The sequence below is a fragment of the Thermobia domestica genome, chromosome 9, assembly GCF_964235325.1.
Source record: "Thermobia domestica chromosome 9, izTheDome1.hap1.1, whole genome shotgun sequence".
Taxonomy (NCBI): domain Eukaryota; kingdom Metazoa; phylum Arthropoda; class Insecta; order Zygentoma; family Lepismatidae; genus Thermobia; species Thermobia domestica.
The window spans coordinates 237127383-237146604 of NC_137462.1; the positions used below are offsets into that span (position 1 = coordinate 237127383).

At 34.8% G+C, this 19222-nt stretch overlaps 1 protein-coding gene across 1 annotated transcript in view; it reads right to left on the reverse strand.

Annotated features, from left to right (window-relative positions):
- Positions 1-315: 315 nt before the first annotated feature.
- The window catches only part of LOC145694236 (uncharacterized), a 42679-nt gene continuing 23772 nt past the window's right edge, over positions 316-19222 (reverse strand). The window contains exons 2-3 of the mRNA XM_081770341.1: positions 10058-10243; positions 316-919 (exon numbers count right to left, since the gene is read on the reverse strand). Coding sequence (XP_081626467.1) covers positions 548-919; positions 10058-10243 — 558 coding nt within the window. The 3' untranslated portion in view covers positions 316-547. The remainder of the gene's footprint in view (positions 920-10057; positions 10244-19222) is intronic.

Sequence of the window (19222 nt, forward strand, 5' to 3'; positions counted from 1 at the left end):
GAAGTTATATAGAGCATGGCCTAATCTTTATGAACGATCTGATTCAGTGCATTTACAAGGTTTCTTTCTTTATTTTTTTATAAGGTGCAGAGAACAATACGGAATATCTCACTTGTTACCCTACGCATTATCGCATCTCTAAGAGATTTTTGTGGGGAGATAACGCCAAATCTGCAATGGATTATAGATTTTTACCGAGATTAGATATTAGGGAATGTTTGTTTGTATGCAAAATTATGGAACATTCTTTATTAAAAGAATAAAAAATAAACTAAGACAACGGGTATTAATTTAAACATTTAAACCTATTTTCAGATATATTTATTTGATCTTATTTTATTAGTATTAAAACTTATGCTATAAATGCATTACATATAGTTTATATTTTAAAATAAATATAACTTATAAATATTAAATATTACATAGTATTTTGTGGGAACATATAATCACAGATAAATTAGTCATACCCGTTATATCTATAGACAACATTTCACCACTCCCTTGAAGCTAACGAAGTGTCGAAAAATTATCATTTTTCTCTATATAACTATTTTTTTCCATATCCTGGTGGGCCATAAGAAGTAGACAAACCTCCACCACCAGAACCTCCATGTCCTCCGCCGCCTGAACCTCCAAATCCTCCATGTCCACCTCCAAAACCACCTCCTGAACCTCCAAAACCTCCATGTCCACCACCTCCTCCTCCACCGCCAGCTGGGAATCTTGCTTCTCCTTCATAGTGGACATTGGCGTTGTAGCCACTATAGTCAGCCGTGTAGCTCACGATTTGTGTTCTTCCATCAGGAAGTAGGACACGGTATTCTCCTTTCACAGTGTTTCCGTCGCTGCTCTCTTTTTGCTTGTAATCATTGCCAGAATAAGCATCTCTCACAGCGTATTGGAAACTGTAAGGCCGTGGCTGAAAGACAATTTTTGCTTTTTTAATACTAAGTTTTTTCTATAGTTAGATGTAATGTTTGTTCTATAAATTCATTGTAATTACGTAAAACAACAGTCATCTCCTTGAATATTAGTTTGATACATATTTTACTCACAATAGGACAATTATGATGTAAATGATAACTATTTGCGTGAATAAACATATAAAAATTAAAATGTGGAATGATTAAAAGAATGTCAATTATGTTAAAGTATTTGTAATTATTATTTCTTATTTTTTAGTTAGGGGTACTAATTAACGATTCACTATTAGAAATGGCAAAATGTTACTACGAATCGGATTTACAAAAGAAACCCTGAATTCATTGTAGGATTGTCATAAATACAGCATACCAGCTTCTTCATTTTTATTTATTTATTTATTATTTTGTCGAGACATGTGAAATTGTTCAACGACATTCTATTGTTTTTCACATATAAGAACTGATCTGTTTTGATTTTGATTTTAGCGTTCCTTTCAGCGGGAGGTTATATGAGATGTTGACCTACATCTTAACGTGGAATTCGAACCATATGAGTTCCCTCTGGGAATCGAACCTTAGTCTCCTACAGCGAAAGCTCGTACGCCAACCGCTTGCCCACGAGAGAGCCCGCATACATATAAGAATTATTCATCTTCATGTTACCAAAGAAAGTTTTGCTCATTTAGTCAATTAAAACTTATATTAATGGTGAATGGAAAAGCTCTCTTTCTGGTTACTGTACAATGTGTTGAAGCACATAAAATAATAATAGTTGCTTTCAAAATCAATCGAGGTTATATTTTAGGTACCAATAGTTCAACTTAATTTGTATCTAATGTGGCAAACTTCAGGTAAATCGATTTGTTTTATTACTAGACTTTGACATCAAAATTACTGAATGCATATAGTACCCCTACTTCACTAGTGCTATCTCAATTTGATACCCAATTATTACAAAATATTATGTTTATATACAAATATCATATTAGTTTTGGTGAGGAATACGGAGCTGCTATTGCCGCTAAATATCACTAAATTGCACTACAATTTATATTCACAAGTAAGTCCTCCCTCTCCGGATTTAAACTTGTAAATACTTCATTATGCAAATTCAATTATTTAATCTAGAAAATTGCACCAACAGTAGAAGAAGCTAGTACTAATATTTAAAAACAATAGGTATAATTTCATACCATAACTGAGTAAATCGGTAGAACTTTTAGCACAATAGTGTACAAAACTAGAATATAAAACAGTGTTTAATGATGTCCAAACTTGACTAACAATATTTCTGTATTATAGAGGATATGGGAATTAATTGAGCTTCCAATCATACATATACCATAAAAAACCCTGAACCTCTGAAACTTTGAAACTTATGTTTTTAGTGTTCTTTAAATCTGATTGTCAGTTTGTTTCATTTTTAAGTACCAAACTGAAGTTTGCAACTGTTAGTATGTTATTATCGTTAACTAACTTTTTAAGTTTACTTACACCCTCCCAGAATACCCGATAAAACTTGTATTCAATATTTTAAAATTGTCCTTCAACGCTTTCCTGTTAGATTAATTCAAATCTATTTTCCTCATACATATTGTATTGTTCTCATAATATATTTGCAACCTTGAGAAAATTTATAAAAGTGCTATTGTTCAACAAGAATCTTGTAGTCCTTAAGTGATTTTTTATTGCATCTCTGTACTTTTAATGCCGTGATAATTTACTCTTCTATTTAATGGGTTGTACGATAAGAATAAATTGCTAGCAAGTTGTGTAAATAGCTAAACATGAGTTTGTTCTCTGTTACATTTGTCACACATTAAAAAACTATTCTTTTCAATTCTGAATGTCAGATAAAATATTCCAAAATATCTTTAAAGTAGGTATTCAAAGAATTATTTATAAATTATACGCAGAATGACATTGCAGATTTTGCTTGTGTATTTATAATACGAGGCAAGTTTATCTTGACACGTTAAGTGCATTTTCAACTTAGCGACATACCAAAGTTGTTTCTTATTAAAGCAAAAGTCACTAGATTTAAAGAAATAACTTCTCGGTCTCAGATAAATCTTTTTTTCACATTAAGTTCCATTAATTCCAGGAATACAATACGTTTAACACGGGAAATGGATTTAACATAAGTAAATTTCCCTGAAACATTGTGCAGCTGCTAGCAGAAATAATAAAATATATTTTCTATGAATATCCGGATATTTTGTTTTAAGTTTAGCGCTTATTTTCAGCACCGTGGCTGTATGAAACGTGAACTTCCAATTTTATGTGGGATCCAACCTATCGAAATGCATTCATTGCTCTTTCTCCACCGGGAATGGGGAGGAGGAGGAACGATTGAATGTTCTTTTGTTAATAGTTTTGGAACAATAGAATATAATTACTAGATAAAATATAATAGTCTACGGGACTAGATAGAATATAATTGCATTTGTGGTAAAGTACAGCTTTCTCTGTAAGTAATGTAAAACTGTTCTTAAAAAGATACTCATACGTTCGATGTGGAATTATTAACAAAATATGTTATAAAGATGGGATCTAGTATTGCTGTAGATTGTTAGGATCAATTTCTACTTATATAATTTTTCACGATTTCAATTCTATGCGACGCATAGATCCAACTGTTGTGAAAACTTAACAGTATTTAATAATGTTGCTATATTTAAAAATGAGTTACATTTCATTATGCAATAAATGATCTGAAAGTTCCCTGTCAATTATTACGCTTAATTCATTAAATTTCTTTTCTGTTACTGTTCAGTGTAAATATAAAAATACATTAAAGTCTTTTTAAATATACAGCCATATTCTAAAATCTCCAATTCGTATATCTTTAAGAAATTTTATATGGTATACTTAGTCATAACTGCAGCAAAAATATAAAACAGAAATGTGGATAAAACAAACTATCTACCTACATATTTGTGTAATACAAGAGCGACTCCCCCTCCAAGAAACGATGTTACGGATTTGGTGCAAACGGTTGACATACAGAAAATAATTAGGTAATATCATCCAACCGGGAATCTTAGCTGTCCGACAAATAACCAACATAATTGCATTTCATCTTCTTTTAACATTATTAGGTAATACAGGACCTTCCCTATCATTATCTATACTTTCATTACTAATAATCTGCCAAATTACGCTATTGATGCTAGAATCTGCTGTTGCAGTAATTCAATTCCACATATTTGCAGTTCTAGTTACCCTATATTCAAGAGAAGTCACTTATGTCAGCACCACAAAATCACCCTTACCACCTAGTTGACCAAAGTCCTTGGCCTCTTACTGGAACATAAGATGCTTTAATTACAGCCACAAGCCTCACTAAATGATTTCATCAATATGATCCGTCCCTGTTTTCTTCGTATACTAATTATATTACTAACCATAATTCAATGATGATGAGATGCAACCCGACAGGGTACTTATCAAGGACTTCCCACCATTCAAATAACATTAGGCCTTCGATGAGGCAAAATTCTATTTATTATTTCCGAAGTATTCTTCTTTATTTCATTTTTCTGAGCTTTCTTTCATTTTTTATATGGCAACAGGCTTTCATGAACTTCACGTCATCATTGACTCCACATTTTTAGTTACTTGTCTATTACGTCATCTTCTATCACATTTCTCTCCGACGCACCATTTCGGGTTCGAAGCTGCCGCCTGATGCTGACACTTTGTAGACGTAGTACAACTATTCCTTTACATTTCTATTTATTGATGAGGAGGTTAGCTTATTTAATATATAAAGTATATTTGAATTCCAATTAGAAAGATCATTCAAATGAAACAGGCAATTAATACGATTCTAGCAACCGCTCTATTAACTATTATTATTTGTTTTGTCGTCATAGACATTTCATTTCTACTATCAATGATCGAGAAAAAAAGTTCATTTTTCATCCATGGTTTTAATCCTAAGTCATCCACCCGAATTTCCTTCTCCCTAAGAGCATTTCTCATTACAGTCATCTTCCTCATTTTTGATGTTAAAATTGCCCTTCTTCTGCCCATAACAGTTACCCTTAATAACACTAATACATTATCTTGATCATTAGTAAGACTAACATTTTTATTAATTCTTCTTCTAGACCTTTATCACGAATGAAATCAAGGATCCCTAACATGATCAGACTAGCCATGAACGGAATAATAGTTAAATATAATATTTGGGTTGCTTCCAAAAGGTGTTGTTATCAACTTATTTGAGATAGTTAATAGAAGTGCATACTATTATTATTGTGATTGTTGAAAGACTAATTTTTGGGATTTGAGTGGCTGTAAGTTACTGAGATTTACGTTTTCTCCATATCTGCGGACACTGCACTCAAATTGGTAATAGACAAGAAATATTGAGAGTTGAGGAATGAACTCTTACTGATGTTGGCACAAGTGATATTCTGAGTATAATTAAGTATCAGACACTATTTGTGCTGCACCTTAATGGATTATTTTTCTTGATGGCGAAGTCAAATTTTAAATGTCGTAATTTCTATTTTGCACAACATTTAATTTTCGAGTTCGGAACCACAATAAGTAACGTTAAATGTACACGTTCATTATTCTGACCTAATATAATACTTATTAGTTTACTGTGTAGTTCATAACGAAAACATATTCGTTTATGTAACGAACGCGCTTTCAATTTACTCCATGATGCTATTAACATATAAATTCACAAAGTTAAAACGGGAAGTAATACTAGCCATACAATTATAGGCCCTAAATAAAATCAAGTACTAATGCAATTTCATTCTTTACTTGTAGGTACTTGAACGTCAGAGAAATACTTCCCCATATTTGTTGTTTACAAATTTTTCCTTTGTCGTCTTTAGAGATTGCGTGTTACTTGTGTCGTTTGTATCAAAACATGCTGAGTTAATTTTGATTTCTCTTCCTAAAATCATGTCTCAAAAATTATATGCATATAATTGTAGATTGTATTTGGGTCACGAAGAAGAAACCGGAGATGCAATCGAGTGATACAGCAGTTTTAGGGTCAACAAAAACATGATTTCGTGTGTTGAATCGGCAATTAAAATCCACTTCCTCTGTTAACATTTGCTAATGTTTACCGTGTGTGGTAACTGGACTGATTCAGAAACAAATTTGTAGATTAATTAGTTGATGCAAATGTGCAGGAAACGTGTCTTAAATTTAGGAAAATTGCTGCAAAGGACATAGAAATTGTAGCAAGTTGATAACATGCAAGAACACGAATCCTGTACGTTAATATTAATAAATAATTATATGTCATTCACTATAGTCCTTGATAGAACATTTTATAATTGAAATTATTATTTTATACAAGAAGTTGTTTCACTTCTTGTTTTCTTTTTTGAAAATATCACGATATGATGTACAAAAATAGAGGAAATATTTCAAGTACATTACTCTAATTATATAATTGATTAATTATCAAACAAGATATTGTATCACCTTTCAACTTATCTCTCTGTGGGTTATCGCCTGTCCTGATACTATCGAGACAATTGCGATTAGGAAGAAAATGTTCCGCGTCCCAGTGTTACTCTGTAGAGCTTTAAAATGTCCCGATTTTCATTATTTCACCAGATTCTCGCTAATCCGGCCATTCCTGGTACATATTGGTGCCGGATTAGTGGAAGTACCGGATTATTGAGTGTCTGACATTTATTTGATTTATTTATTTATCTTGTTTTTTTCTATTTTGAAAACATAGGGTATATAGTGTACTGTACTTTATTAAATCGAAGGATATTATTTTAAAACATTGAGGATATACTTTATTAAATCCAAATATACATTAATTTTTTTAAAAGAAAACTTAGTCCTTGAGTAGTATCACTCACTATGAAACATGTCCCTAATTTTTAACTGTAGCAATGGTGATACGCGAAGGTGGCATGCTTTATCACGCAACCGAACTGTAAACAATGCTACAATTTCGAATACGTACAGTATATAGAGCATTGTTTAACAAAGCATTGTTGCGCATGCGCACCATAATTCATTGTGCACATGTTTTTGTTTGGATGTGCGCCGGATTACTGAGAGGCCAGACTACTGAGGGCCGGATTAGCGAGAGTCTAGTGTATTACATTAAAAAATAGGAGTTAACGGGTTCTACTTTTTTTTTTAACTTTGCACGTCTTTAGGCACATAGGCATATGCGTAGGCCAACACGTAAGACTGAGCTAGACAATCCATCATACAATTTAATTCGGTCATATGTCGTTGCCTATAGTCCTAATCTTATTATACAGTATATTATGATATAGGATCAGTATCATTTAAATTGTCCTTTTCTTATCTATCAATTAAATAAATTTGATTCGATCTTGACTAGAAAGAGTTTCATTACTAGCTGAAATACTCGGTCTTTCACGATTGATAGAAAATGCCTCCTTCCCCCTTGGGATACGTATTTCGATGAAAATTTAACTATGAAAGTTTTGGCATAAATTTTGAACTCCCCTATCCCCTTAGGAAACGCCCGTTAATTAATATGCCATGATAAAAATATTGAGGCAGAAACTACGTTCCAAGATTTATTTCGAATGGGTAACCCATTTTCCGTGGTGCGATCACAAACATAAGTATATGGCGAAAACAAAATATAGAAATATAAGCCCCTCCTCCTTTATAATTAGAATTTTGGAAAATGATGGATCATGTTTCCACTTATTAGTAATGAGTAGTTTTATACAGACTTTCATCTTCCTACCTTGAAAGAGTCATTAGTTACTATATTTTTTACATTAATTTAGAATCCCATACTCCTTTAGTATACAACGGGGTTACTATCGCTGAGTGGAAGAGCGCTTACCTATAGTGCGTGAAGTCCATGGTTCGATCCCCGGTATAGTAGGTTTGTGGGGAACAACATCGTGTTCGTGGGTTTTCTCGCGGTACTCCTGTTTCCTTCCACATCATCATTCCACCGATTCTTCCATTAACATTCACTCTCCAAAATTATTCGTCTTCCTTAGCCTAAAACTCATAATCGTGGGACGTTAGATTGAAATCAAATCAAAGTCAAGTCCTTTAGGGAACATCGTTTAACCAAAGTGATGGTTGATGTAGGTACTAAATAAGTTCCAAAATTCATTTCAAAGTTTTCAGCCATTTTCCCGTTATGCCATCACAAACATACAATATTGTTTTCAGTGCAGAGGGTGAAAAAACATAATAGAAATCACCTCTCTCTCTTCTGAAACCGGGAATTTTAAAACTCACTGGGACACCTATCCGCTTATAAGCAGTATATGTGCGGAGTTTCATCTCTTTAACTTCAAGTATTTATGTGCTCGACAAAACATTTGAATCCACTTTACCTTCCCTACATATTTTTTCACCCTTTCTTATTCATTGCTCAATTTTTTTTTTAATCCAATTCTGAACGGGACGTTAAACTCAAAATCAACATAACTCAGCTCATGCTTCTCGATATATTAATATGGCCTGAATTTTCAGTAAATCACTTCTATTCTTCCATATAATCCAGGAACGGAATTTTCGAAAACGCTGAAATACGTACCGTATTTCCCTTATTTTTAATTAAGAGTTTTTGTTTCGAATTTCTAATCTCTAACTTAAATAAATCCCCACTTATTACTTTTGTGAATAAGTAAAGGAAAATCTCAATATTCTAAATAAATTCCCTCTTGCTCCCTTGGGTGCGGAATTTTCGAAAACTTTTAGATACGTGTTTCCTTATTTTAAATTAAAATTCTATATCCAAAATTTCAGGTCTCTAGTTTAAGCAAATCCTCATACTCAGCACTACGTGATTAAACAAAGGGAAATTTGAGTATTCCAAAAATGTCCCTCTTTCCCGTCTTCATTTGGAGTTGAATTTTTGAAAATTGTGAAACACATATCCTCTTATTTTTAATGAAGAGTTCATACTCTCTAATGCTAGAAGTTTGTGAGATACTCTACTCTTGGGAGAAATTTTGAATTCCTCTTTATCCCTCTTAGGATGCCTTTCCAAAAATCCTTCCTTAGCCTTTACTTTCGTGATAAAAAGAGTGTTATCTCCAAATTTCACGTTAATATTTATAATAATATGACCTGGGGGACAATGAGTCACTCACTGCTACTATGTTATATAATAATATTGACGATATGTTTTACTGACACTGTTATAGGGATGAAGGTAAAGCTTAAATATTACAATATTTAATGTCATAAAGACACACGTACTTTACCAATGTCGTATTGGAAATCATATTCTTTTCGCAGAAATGAATTATTTGACACAGGAATGTTTTATATCTCAGTTTAATAGTCTTCCATTAAATGTTTAGGACAACACTGAACAATTTGTCGTGGTTATAACAATTTAAGAAAAATAAACTGGCCGTTGCAAAAAGAATAGGAAATGAATTACTTTCTTCTGAGTTGTTGGATTTTACTGTAATGTAATCAACCATCATAAATTCTTATTAATTACTTATGTCTCAATCATGATGTATGTACTAGTTGCTTTTATTCGGCAATGAGTATCATAAGTTGATCTTAAATACTGATTCAAGAAATGCCATGCTTAAAAATTTGGAAAAAGGTTGATTGATTGATTGATTTTGAGTTTTACGTCCCGTTCAGCAGCGAGGCTATATGAGACGTAGACCTACTGAGTAACGTGGAATCCGAACCACATGAGCTCCCGCCGGGAATCGAACCCGGGTCTCCCACGCCAAAGGCGCGTACGCTAACCGCTTAGCCACGGAGGAGCTCTAATTTGGAAAAAGGATATAGAAATATTTTAAAATGAAATGAAATGAAACCTTTAAGTTTTACGTTCTACCGTTATGCCAGTTAGGCTAAAGGAGACAGTGATGATGAGAGATGAGTGAAATGGTGGAATGAAGAAAGTGGAAGGAAACGGGAGAACCCCGAAAAACCCACGAGCACGGCGCTTGTCCACCACAAAGTCCACACTGCGCGAGCTGGTATCGAACCTGGCCCCGGAGGTGAACGCTCTGCCACTGAGCAACCGCATCCCCAGAAATATTTTAAAGTAAAATAGTAACAGAAACAGATGATTTCTCAATCACTGTAAATTTCAGTTGTTAAAACTCTTGGTATTATTAAAACCAATGGTATAATAAATTTAACTAAATTACCTGACCTCCTCCTCCACCTCCTGAGCCACCATGTCCACCAAACCCTCCTCCTCCTCCTCCACCGCCTCCTGTATAGCCACCAGATCCTGCATATCCACCTCCACCTCCTCCACCAAAGCTTCCAAATCCTCCTCCACCAAGCGTCCGTTTCGTGACTAGAGAGATCAACATTGAAACAAAGAGTACCTGAAAGGAAAAAAACACTTACAATTATTTTCAGTTCTGAAAGAGAGAGAGAGAGGCATACTCTCTTTGTAATAATCAAGTTTATAATACTCTAAAGATAGAGTAATATGAAGTACATCAAACTAAGGTTTGAAGTTCTGTAAAGTTTCATACAATACACTTTAGTACTGTATATGATACGAACATCTTTAGTATATGATCTAAATTGATATATTTTTACGTTGACTCCAGTACCGGAACTGATCTGAGTAAGGATACAGTACAACACACTAAAATGTAAGAATAATACGTAAATAAATGCATAATCCTAATCCTAATTATACATAAAACTACATGAACTCACTCACTTACATAAAATAACGGGTACTTCCAGCTGACATGGAAAGTTAAAATTTCGGGACTAAATCAGAGAAAAATTGCGAAAAGTGAATAGGCCTATTTTTAATTTTTAAAGGGTTTGTAGCGGGGATGAAGAAGAAAGAGTGAAGAAATTCTCATGCTATTTAAATGGGCATTTTCTTGGGATACTTTTTTTTTTTTTTTTTTTTTTTAAGATAGTTGAAATAGGAAAAGAAACTTGAAGCTCTTGAGAATTGAGGGTTTAAGAGGTGCGAAGCCGTAGGCTGAGCAAACGCGGAGGTCCGGGAGCAAAGCGTCCAGCTGGCCAGATGCAGAAAATATTAAGAGCAAATGCACGAAATTCACTCTTGATGCGAGGCCGTAGTTCGAGCAAACGCGGTTGTCTGGGGGAAAAGCCACCAGCTATTTCAATTAATGAAACTTCTGCTGAAAAACGAGGGAGTAAGAAATAGACAGTAATGAATATTGTTTGATAGCCTAAATTGATATTTTTCTTAGAAAAATGTTCAATACCTAATTTAGTAATGCTTATGGAGGAAACGTGTCTCAAACTTTAAATCTGCTTTTTAATAAGTTATTTGACTGGTCTTGGAAGCTATTTTTAAATTAATTTATTGAATAAGATAATTATTTTTCAATTTTTAAATGTTTGTAATATTTGAAAATTGTAACGAAGAGAAATTTCAAACATAAGCCTATAATGACGCTCTCTAGGTTGAAAAAATAGAATAACAAATGTAAATGTAATGTTAAAAGGATTGTAAATTCTCAAAAAGTCTAGAACGTAACAGAATTCATCACGAAGTTCTGGGATCCTTCGCACTGGAGGTTTGTGCTTTACCACTAAGCTATTTCTCCTCCTTCGAGTATTGACACACATTTAATATAATTAGGGATGGGCACGAGACGAGTCGAGACAGAATTTTCCTGACAAAATTCGAGTAGAGACACCGCTCTTCCAATAGAGAAATATACATTTTTCGAGTCTAGACATTACTTCTACAGGACAGTTTCGAGACGAGACAGCCACAAATCTTGTCTCGTGCTCATCCCAAACTATAATTTAATCAGTGTTTGTTAAAATAACGTCGGTCACTTATAGAACAACTTGAATAATTTCTCTTTCTGAAAACTTATGTGGATAGGTCCATCATTTAGTATTGAAACAATGCGTTTGTTTTTTGTTTATTTAATTCATGCATAATAATATCGGACACGTGTTAACACTGAAATTATGTCAGCGCTTTCTTTAATTTACGTGGCTGACGTTTCGAAGTTTAGTTTTCATTGCTGATGCTTTTAACAAATACTAGTCCAATTAGACGTTTAGTTTGCACTTAAAAACCGACTCCAAATGGCTGAAAAAAAAAAAAAAAAAAAACATCGATCAGCATGTGCTAGCATGTAGTTCTTAGCAGTTGTATCTAATGTTACGTTATTTCAAAGGGGATATTTGGGAATTAAGTTGACTAACCCTCAGGACTCGCAACTAGTACTGGAATCTGTCACCTGGGATTGCAAATAAAATCAAGAATTAGAAAATGATGTAAGAGAGACAACCGTAGTGAAAGATAACTAGGAAGATGAAGTTAAAAAAAAAGTAAAGGAGGAATATTCAAGTACGTTATCTTGACAATCGATTATGTCTCCTGTAATGTACAAAGTCTCTCGACGGGTGATCTGGTTCTGCAACGTGTCTTGAGCTACGGCTCAACGAATACACAATCGATTGGTTTTGATGTTCCTTTAGAATGAAACGCTCAATTGTAAGATAATTTGATCTGACTACAACTACAGCCTATAGCAGCAGCAATATGATGTAGACGGCCGGGATGATTTAGACAACTTCATTCTTTTTTACACCCAGATCTCTGCTCAAAGTACTTGGTGGCTGTCATCCTAGGCATTGCAGCGTGATTTTGGTTCTTTTGTTTCCCCAATGGTCGCTCTTTTCAAACGCATTTTCACCTCACGAGAAGTCAATTCCTTCTCGACTCATCTTGCCTTGAGGTTTTGCTCTTCTCGCAAGTTTAATGTTCTGCTGACTATAAGGAAGTTTGGTATTGTGCATGATGAAGCAATGACACATACACATGTCTTAGGAACTGGTAGTAAAGAGTTTGGCTGAGTTTATTACCATTAATTACAAGAGCTATTAGGAAATGACTTTACAGTTTTCATATTTTACATTGTCTTGACGCTAGCTGTCGACTGGGTATTTTTGAAGCTGTGGAACCTTGGAATAAAGGGGACCCAACTCCTTCATCCTTCACAATATCATCATATCATCCTTAATTGAATCTGTAGAATGAGAAAACTAGTGCAACAAAACTTGCATTACTTTTCAGTCTATTGTAAACTTCATTTTGTACTTAACAAGGAATTTCGTTGTACAGTGTGAAATTATTATAGACTTCCAAACTATGAGATCAATATTCAAATTGAACTAATACATCTATAGCTACTGAATGTAGAAACAGGATCAAAGATAAAACCTGTTCCTGGAACTCTGGATCAATATCAAAAAGTCATTACTCACTATCTTCTACTGCTTTTAGACTATGGACATTAATATTGGAATCAGAAGTGCTAAAGATGTATATCGGTTTTGGTTTCAATAAAGAACTAAAATCAGAGGCGAAACATATTCTTGCGGAAGTGAACTCATACAAGAAAATCTCCTTGTCGCTACGCATTTAAGTATTACTTGTTATGCTGTCAGTGTTGAAACCAAAAATCGTAGTTCACCACTTTTAATTTGAATATATAGATAAAAGTGAAAACAAAACTCATTATTGGGACGTTGAATCTGTATTAAGAGAAACAGCTTTTCTATATATATATATATATATATATATATATATATATATATATATATATATATATATATATATATATATATCTTGCTGTTTTTACTCTATGAAGATAAGTACTGAAACCGGAAGTACTAGCACGTTTCAACCATTTCCGGTTTTGGTACACTATTGCGGATGATGTGAAATGTGTTGAGACGCTAAATCGATTACCAAAAAAAAAAAAAAAAAAAAAACTTTCTAACTAACTATTGCCGTTTTTGTTATAGGAAGACCAACATTGAAATCGGAAACAGTTCAATTCTACCACTTCCGGTTTGAATAGACGGTTTAACGGAGTAGATGGAATCTATTCTTGAGAGAATGAATACAAATTACAAAAACAACGCTTCTCCATATCATTTCCAGTTTTTGCTCTATGGAAATCAGTATTCAAACCGGAAGTATTAGAAAGTTTGAATCACTTTCCGCTCGTGTAGAAAATTACAGGTGGTAATGGTACATTCTTTTGAGACGTTGAATCGATTGCAAGAAACAGCTTATTGGTCTCTTTTATGATTTTTGCTCTATGGAAATCAGCATTGAAGCCAAAAAATAATAGTGAATTTGAACCATTTTCAGTTTTAATAGAGTATTGTGAATAATAATGACATCTTGAGACCCTAAATCGTTCACAAATAAATAAATAAATAATAACGCTTTTCATTATGTGTTACCCTTTTCATTATATGGTAATAAACGATGAAACTGGAAGTTTGTAATTTGAACCCCTTCCAGTTTGAATAAAAGATTAACGGAAGAGATGTTACCTATTTTTGAATGCTGAATTGATAGGAAAAATTGCTTCTCCATATCTCTTAGCGTTTTCGCTCCGATATCTGTCAGACGGACGAACAGATGGACGGACGAATGTAGCCGTTCTATAAGATTTCCGATACTTATATATAGCATAATTCTAAGTTTTAATAATTACATAAACTCAACACTAAATTTCTGTTTAAAGCAAGACATAATTTTTAGTTCATTTTTTCAATATATTTTCTACATGTATTATTTGGTAGATTAGATTTCATAAACAAAGTATCCGCCTGAGCTATCACGTTTGTTTTAGATCTCCATTGGGAGTTCAAGATTTTTCACCTTTGATCCACCAGCATCGTGACAGTAAGTTGAAATTACCTGAACAAAGAAGCATCTTACAGTAGGTTAAGAATGCGTTGAGAATCAATGCACAATCTCATAAGCCAAGCCTTTGATAAGCTGCAGCCACTCAGACTATTATTATTACGTAAGGACTGGGAAAGCTATACAATAAACATTATTATCGGTGTTATAAATCTATTGGCTTAGAAATTTGTGAATCTACTAAAAGTGACGTAGCAAAGGATTCAAACAAAAATTGGAACGTTATTTGACAAAACAGTTCAAATTTTAGGCCTTCAAATATCTATAATTTAAGCCTGAATATAGTTATTTGGAATAAAACAGAACTGTATTGCAGGTACTGTAAACAAAACTATTACAGATATGTACTCCCATGCGCAAAAAATATTGCGCGTATACTGTAACTCACGATTTTTCGCAATTATTCCATTTTCCTTATGTTTATGGGTAAAATTCAGTTATTAGTATGTGGAGATAATAGAAAGCAATCCATCTAAGGAGATATTTCCAAAAAATATAATAAAATAATAAAAATATAAGCAAAAAACAAAATTATGTTCGGTTTTGTGTATACTGGCAATAATGTTTTCGAGGGATTTTTTGCAGTAGCACAGCACGATTGCAGAGGGAATAACTTTAGTTGAATCAAGGAACTGGAAACTGGACTAATATATTGCATTTATTGGCTTAAATCTAGGGTGTAAATTGTCTACCAAATATAAATTAGCTTCTGTAACCAAGATGTTATACGGAAGTATAGAAACAAAGAGAAAAACTGTTGTCTTAAGTTTGGAAGTGATATGCTCTATAGCCATGAGCATTTATTTGTTAAGAAAAAGACAGGCAACCAAAGGTAGTCTGTGTGGTCAAGTGGGTTGGAGTTCACCGTGAGTTCTCATGGTGTGTGGAGGTGTTTTTGAGCGCTCCGTGAAAGCATATACTGCGTTTCCTTTGTTTTTTCTTTATTTTTTTTGTCCTGTGCTTAGGACTGTAAAGTGGTGTTAATTACTGGAAATTGTGTCAAGTAGTGCTAAGCTATGAATACCATTCGACAACATACGTTAAAATTTGAGTTTGACAAGAATTTCAGACAATTACGACCGTCACCGGCTGAAATACACATATGGTTAAGTGAAAATTTTTCCGATCTGATGAACAAAGTGATTGCAATTCAATTACACAACGAAGATTTCTGTGTATATGTTAAACTGGATACGGCTCTGAATTTTGAACAAGCTTTACGTACTTTGCCAGACTCTGTTCCCTTCCGGCATTCGACTGGTATTTCCTCTGTGGTGAATATATTGGATGCTACTACTAACTATACTAAAGTCCGTATTTTTGAATTACCGTGTGAACTTAGTGATGATGTAGTACGTGATACCTTGCGTGAATATGGTGAAATTAAACAAATAGTACATGAAAAGTGGGGCACTCACTTAAAATACCCTGTGTTGAATGGTGTTCGCGCAGTTTATATAGAATTGGGGAAACATATACCCTCTAAACTCCACTTCATGGGTTATAAGGCTTCAATTGTGTATCCTGGACAGCTTCATACTTGTTTCCGCTGTTTGAGTACGGATCATCTAGTTTCCCAATGCAAGGTACCACCTCGTCAGTTACCTCGTCCTCAGTCCAAACAGGGCGACCTTCGTATGACAGCTTTATCCACTGGTAATCTCCCGAAAACCCCGCATTACTCGTTAAACTCACTGCCTCCTTCTTTACGGCCCAGTGTTTCCACGAGTGTTCGTGATGTGTCTCGAGCTCCCCCTCCTTTGGTGCATGATTCTACAGAATTTCCTACTTTATGTAAGGATGTCATAACAGAACCTGAAACAAGTACTACGGCTTTACAAGATTGTGTTGACCCGATTCAGTGCCCCTCGACCAACTCAGTGCTACAAACTGCCCCGCCCAATCTGGCAACGTCGCAGGATGATGTCCCATTGTCTACCTCTCATGTTCAGCTTACTAAGAAATCAGCCACAACTCTTGAAAATGCATCTGAATCTACTTTGCCCTTTACTAGTGCTCATGGAAATCAACTACGGCGATCGTTACGTAAAAAACGAAAAGTGCTCTCAAATAAAACAGACAGTGTTAGCCAAGCAATCCAAGATAGTGTGAGTGACCCAGAAACACATAGCGGCGGTGGTGACCTTGAGTCTGACATGGTTTGTAACAACTTCTCTGCCACACGCGAGTCTCGTGAACAGAGTGGTGAAACAGAGACTACTGCTTCGTAAGTTCTTGTGTATAGCTTCTCGTCAACACCGTTCACGTGCCTTCTGGTTCTTATGCCATATATTTTATTTCCTGCTTTCTCTGCAGTACAGTTCTCACGTGATGTTTACCGGATTGTTTCTATTTATGTTTTTATTTTTCTTTCTTTTCAAACTTCAGGAAGAGTGGTGGAGATTGTGTTTCAGTTGGATGCAATATTTCTCCCCTCCCCCCTCTGTAGTGAGGTGTATTTTTGCACAACTTATCCAGTTTTTGGTGTTATTTTTTCAGATTGCTTTCTTATTTTATGTATTTATTAACTTGATGGCAGGTTCTCCGTCTCCTACTAGACCTAACGTGCGCCGTCTATGTACAATTAATATTGCTGGCATTCACCATCCAGCGAAACAAAATAGTTTAAAAACTTTTGTTATGCAAAGTGGTTACGACATCATTCTTCTGCAAGAGGTCCGCTTTGAATGTTTTGACTTTCTGCCAATGTACAATGCAATTGTAAATATCGGACCCAACAATCGGGGTACTGCTATCTTAATCAAAAAGGGTATTGTCGTAGAACGCATTAAGCGACTTCCCTCTGGCCGTGGTATCAGTTTATTTTGTGATGGATTTAATATTGTGAACGTTTATGGTATTTCTGGAACAGTTAACAGGCGTTCTCGTGATCATTTTTATAACGAGGAAATTGTGCAAATTTTACCAGATAATTGTGATCCTATTATTCTGGCTGGTGACTTTAATGTACTGGAACGAAAAATAGACACCACTGGCATCTTCCATCCGAGTGTCACTTTTAACCGCCTTATCCAACAGTTGCGGCTCAGGGATGTGTGGTGGAATCATTGGACGGTGCCTAAATTTACTTTTAAGAATAGTCATATGATGTCCAGATTAGATAGGTGGTACATAACGTCTTCTCATTGTTCAAATATAATTGAAACGGACATATGTCCAGTTTCATTTAGCGACCATGCAGCAGTTTATTGCGTTCTTAAAATTCCGACAGGTGTCTCGCATACGCATGGTAGAAGTTACTGGAAATTAAATGCTCAACTTCTCCATCCAGCTACCATTAGGAATGATTTTCGTCAACGCTGGCAATTTTGGGTACGTCAACGACGTTACTTTTCAACTATTTCTGAATGGTGGTCTTCTTACGTTAAACCCCACATAAAACGTTTTTTCCAATGGTACGGAAGAGAAATTAAGCGCGAGACTCATCAGACATTAGAATATTACTACGCTGTATTAAACGATCTCTGGTCTCAACCCAGCAGCCCTCAAAATCTCAGTCATATTCATAGGGTTAAAGCGCAAATTACACGCATACAACTTCGGGCTCTTGAACGATATCAGACGGCTTCCACATCTGCTTCATTTTGTAAATCTGAACGCATTTCCTTTTACCACTATATTCAATCGCAGAAGCGACGTCAACAGAATTACATTGAAGCTATTACGATGGATGGTGCTGGCGAAGTTACGGATCTTAATGATCTTAAGACTCATGTGTATGAACATTTTTCTTCCTTATATCGAACTGGTTTCATCAATGCTACGGCACTAGAGACATATTTCTCGGAGACAATGCCCCAACTGTCTCCCGACGTACACCAACAATTAATGGCGGACATTACTCCGACGGAAGTCCGAGAAGCATTGAGCACATGTAAAGACCGCAAGAGTCCCGGTCCAGATGGACTAATTTATGAATTCTATGTCTCCTATTGGGATATTGTTGGAGCGGAGTTATGCCACCTTTTTAATGAGCTCTTAAGGAATCACAATTTCATTGATAATTAAGGTGTCATTGTTCTCATACCTAAAACGAACTGTCCGGTGACCATACAGAACTACCGTCCTATAACGTTACTCAATACTGACATGAAACTTTTCTCTAAAGTTTTAGCACGACGCTTGAAACTTGTTTGTCACGGGATTATTAGTGATTTCCAGGCAGCAATTCATCCCACCAAGAATGTGTTTTCTGCTCTTAGCAAGATTCGTGACATCTCTGAATATTTTAAATTTAAGCGCATACCTGCATGTTTATTATCTGTGGACTTCCAAAATGCTTTTGACTTTTTATCCCATGACTATCTCTACACTGTTCTACGAGCCTACAAGTTTCCTGATTCATTTATTGACTTGATTCGTGCACTGTACTCTTCAGCCACTTCCCGTGTGCAAATAAATGGCCATCTTACAGCTCCCTTTTCCATAAGTCGTGGAGTAAGACAAGGATGTGCTTTATCTGTATATTTATTTAGTTTGGCGCTTGAACCTCTGTTCTACCATCTTATGTCGATCCCCTCATCAGTGAATCATGATTTTCAAAATATCAATGTTCAAGCTTTCGCTGATGATGTGACACTACTTTTCACTACGAATGAAC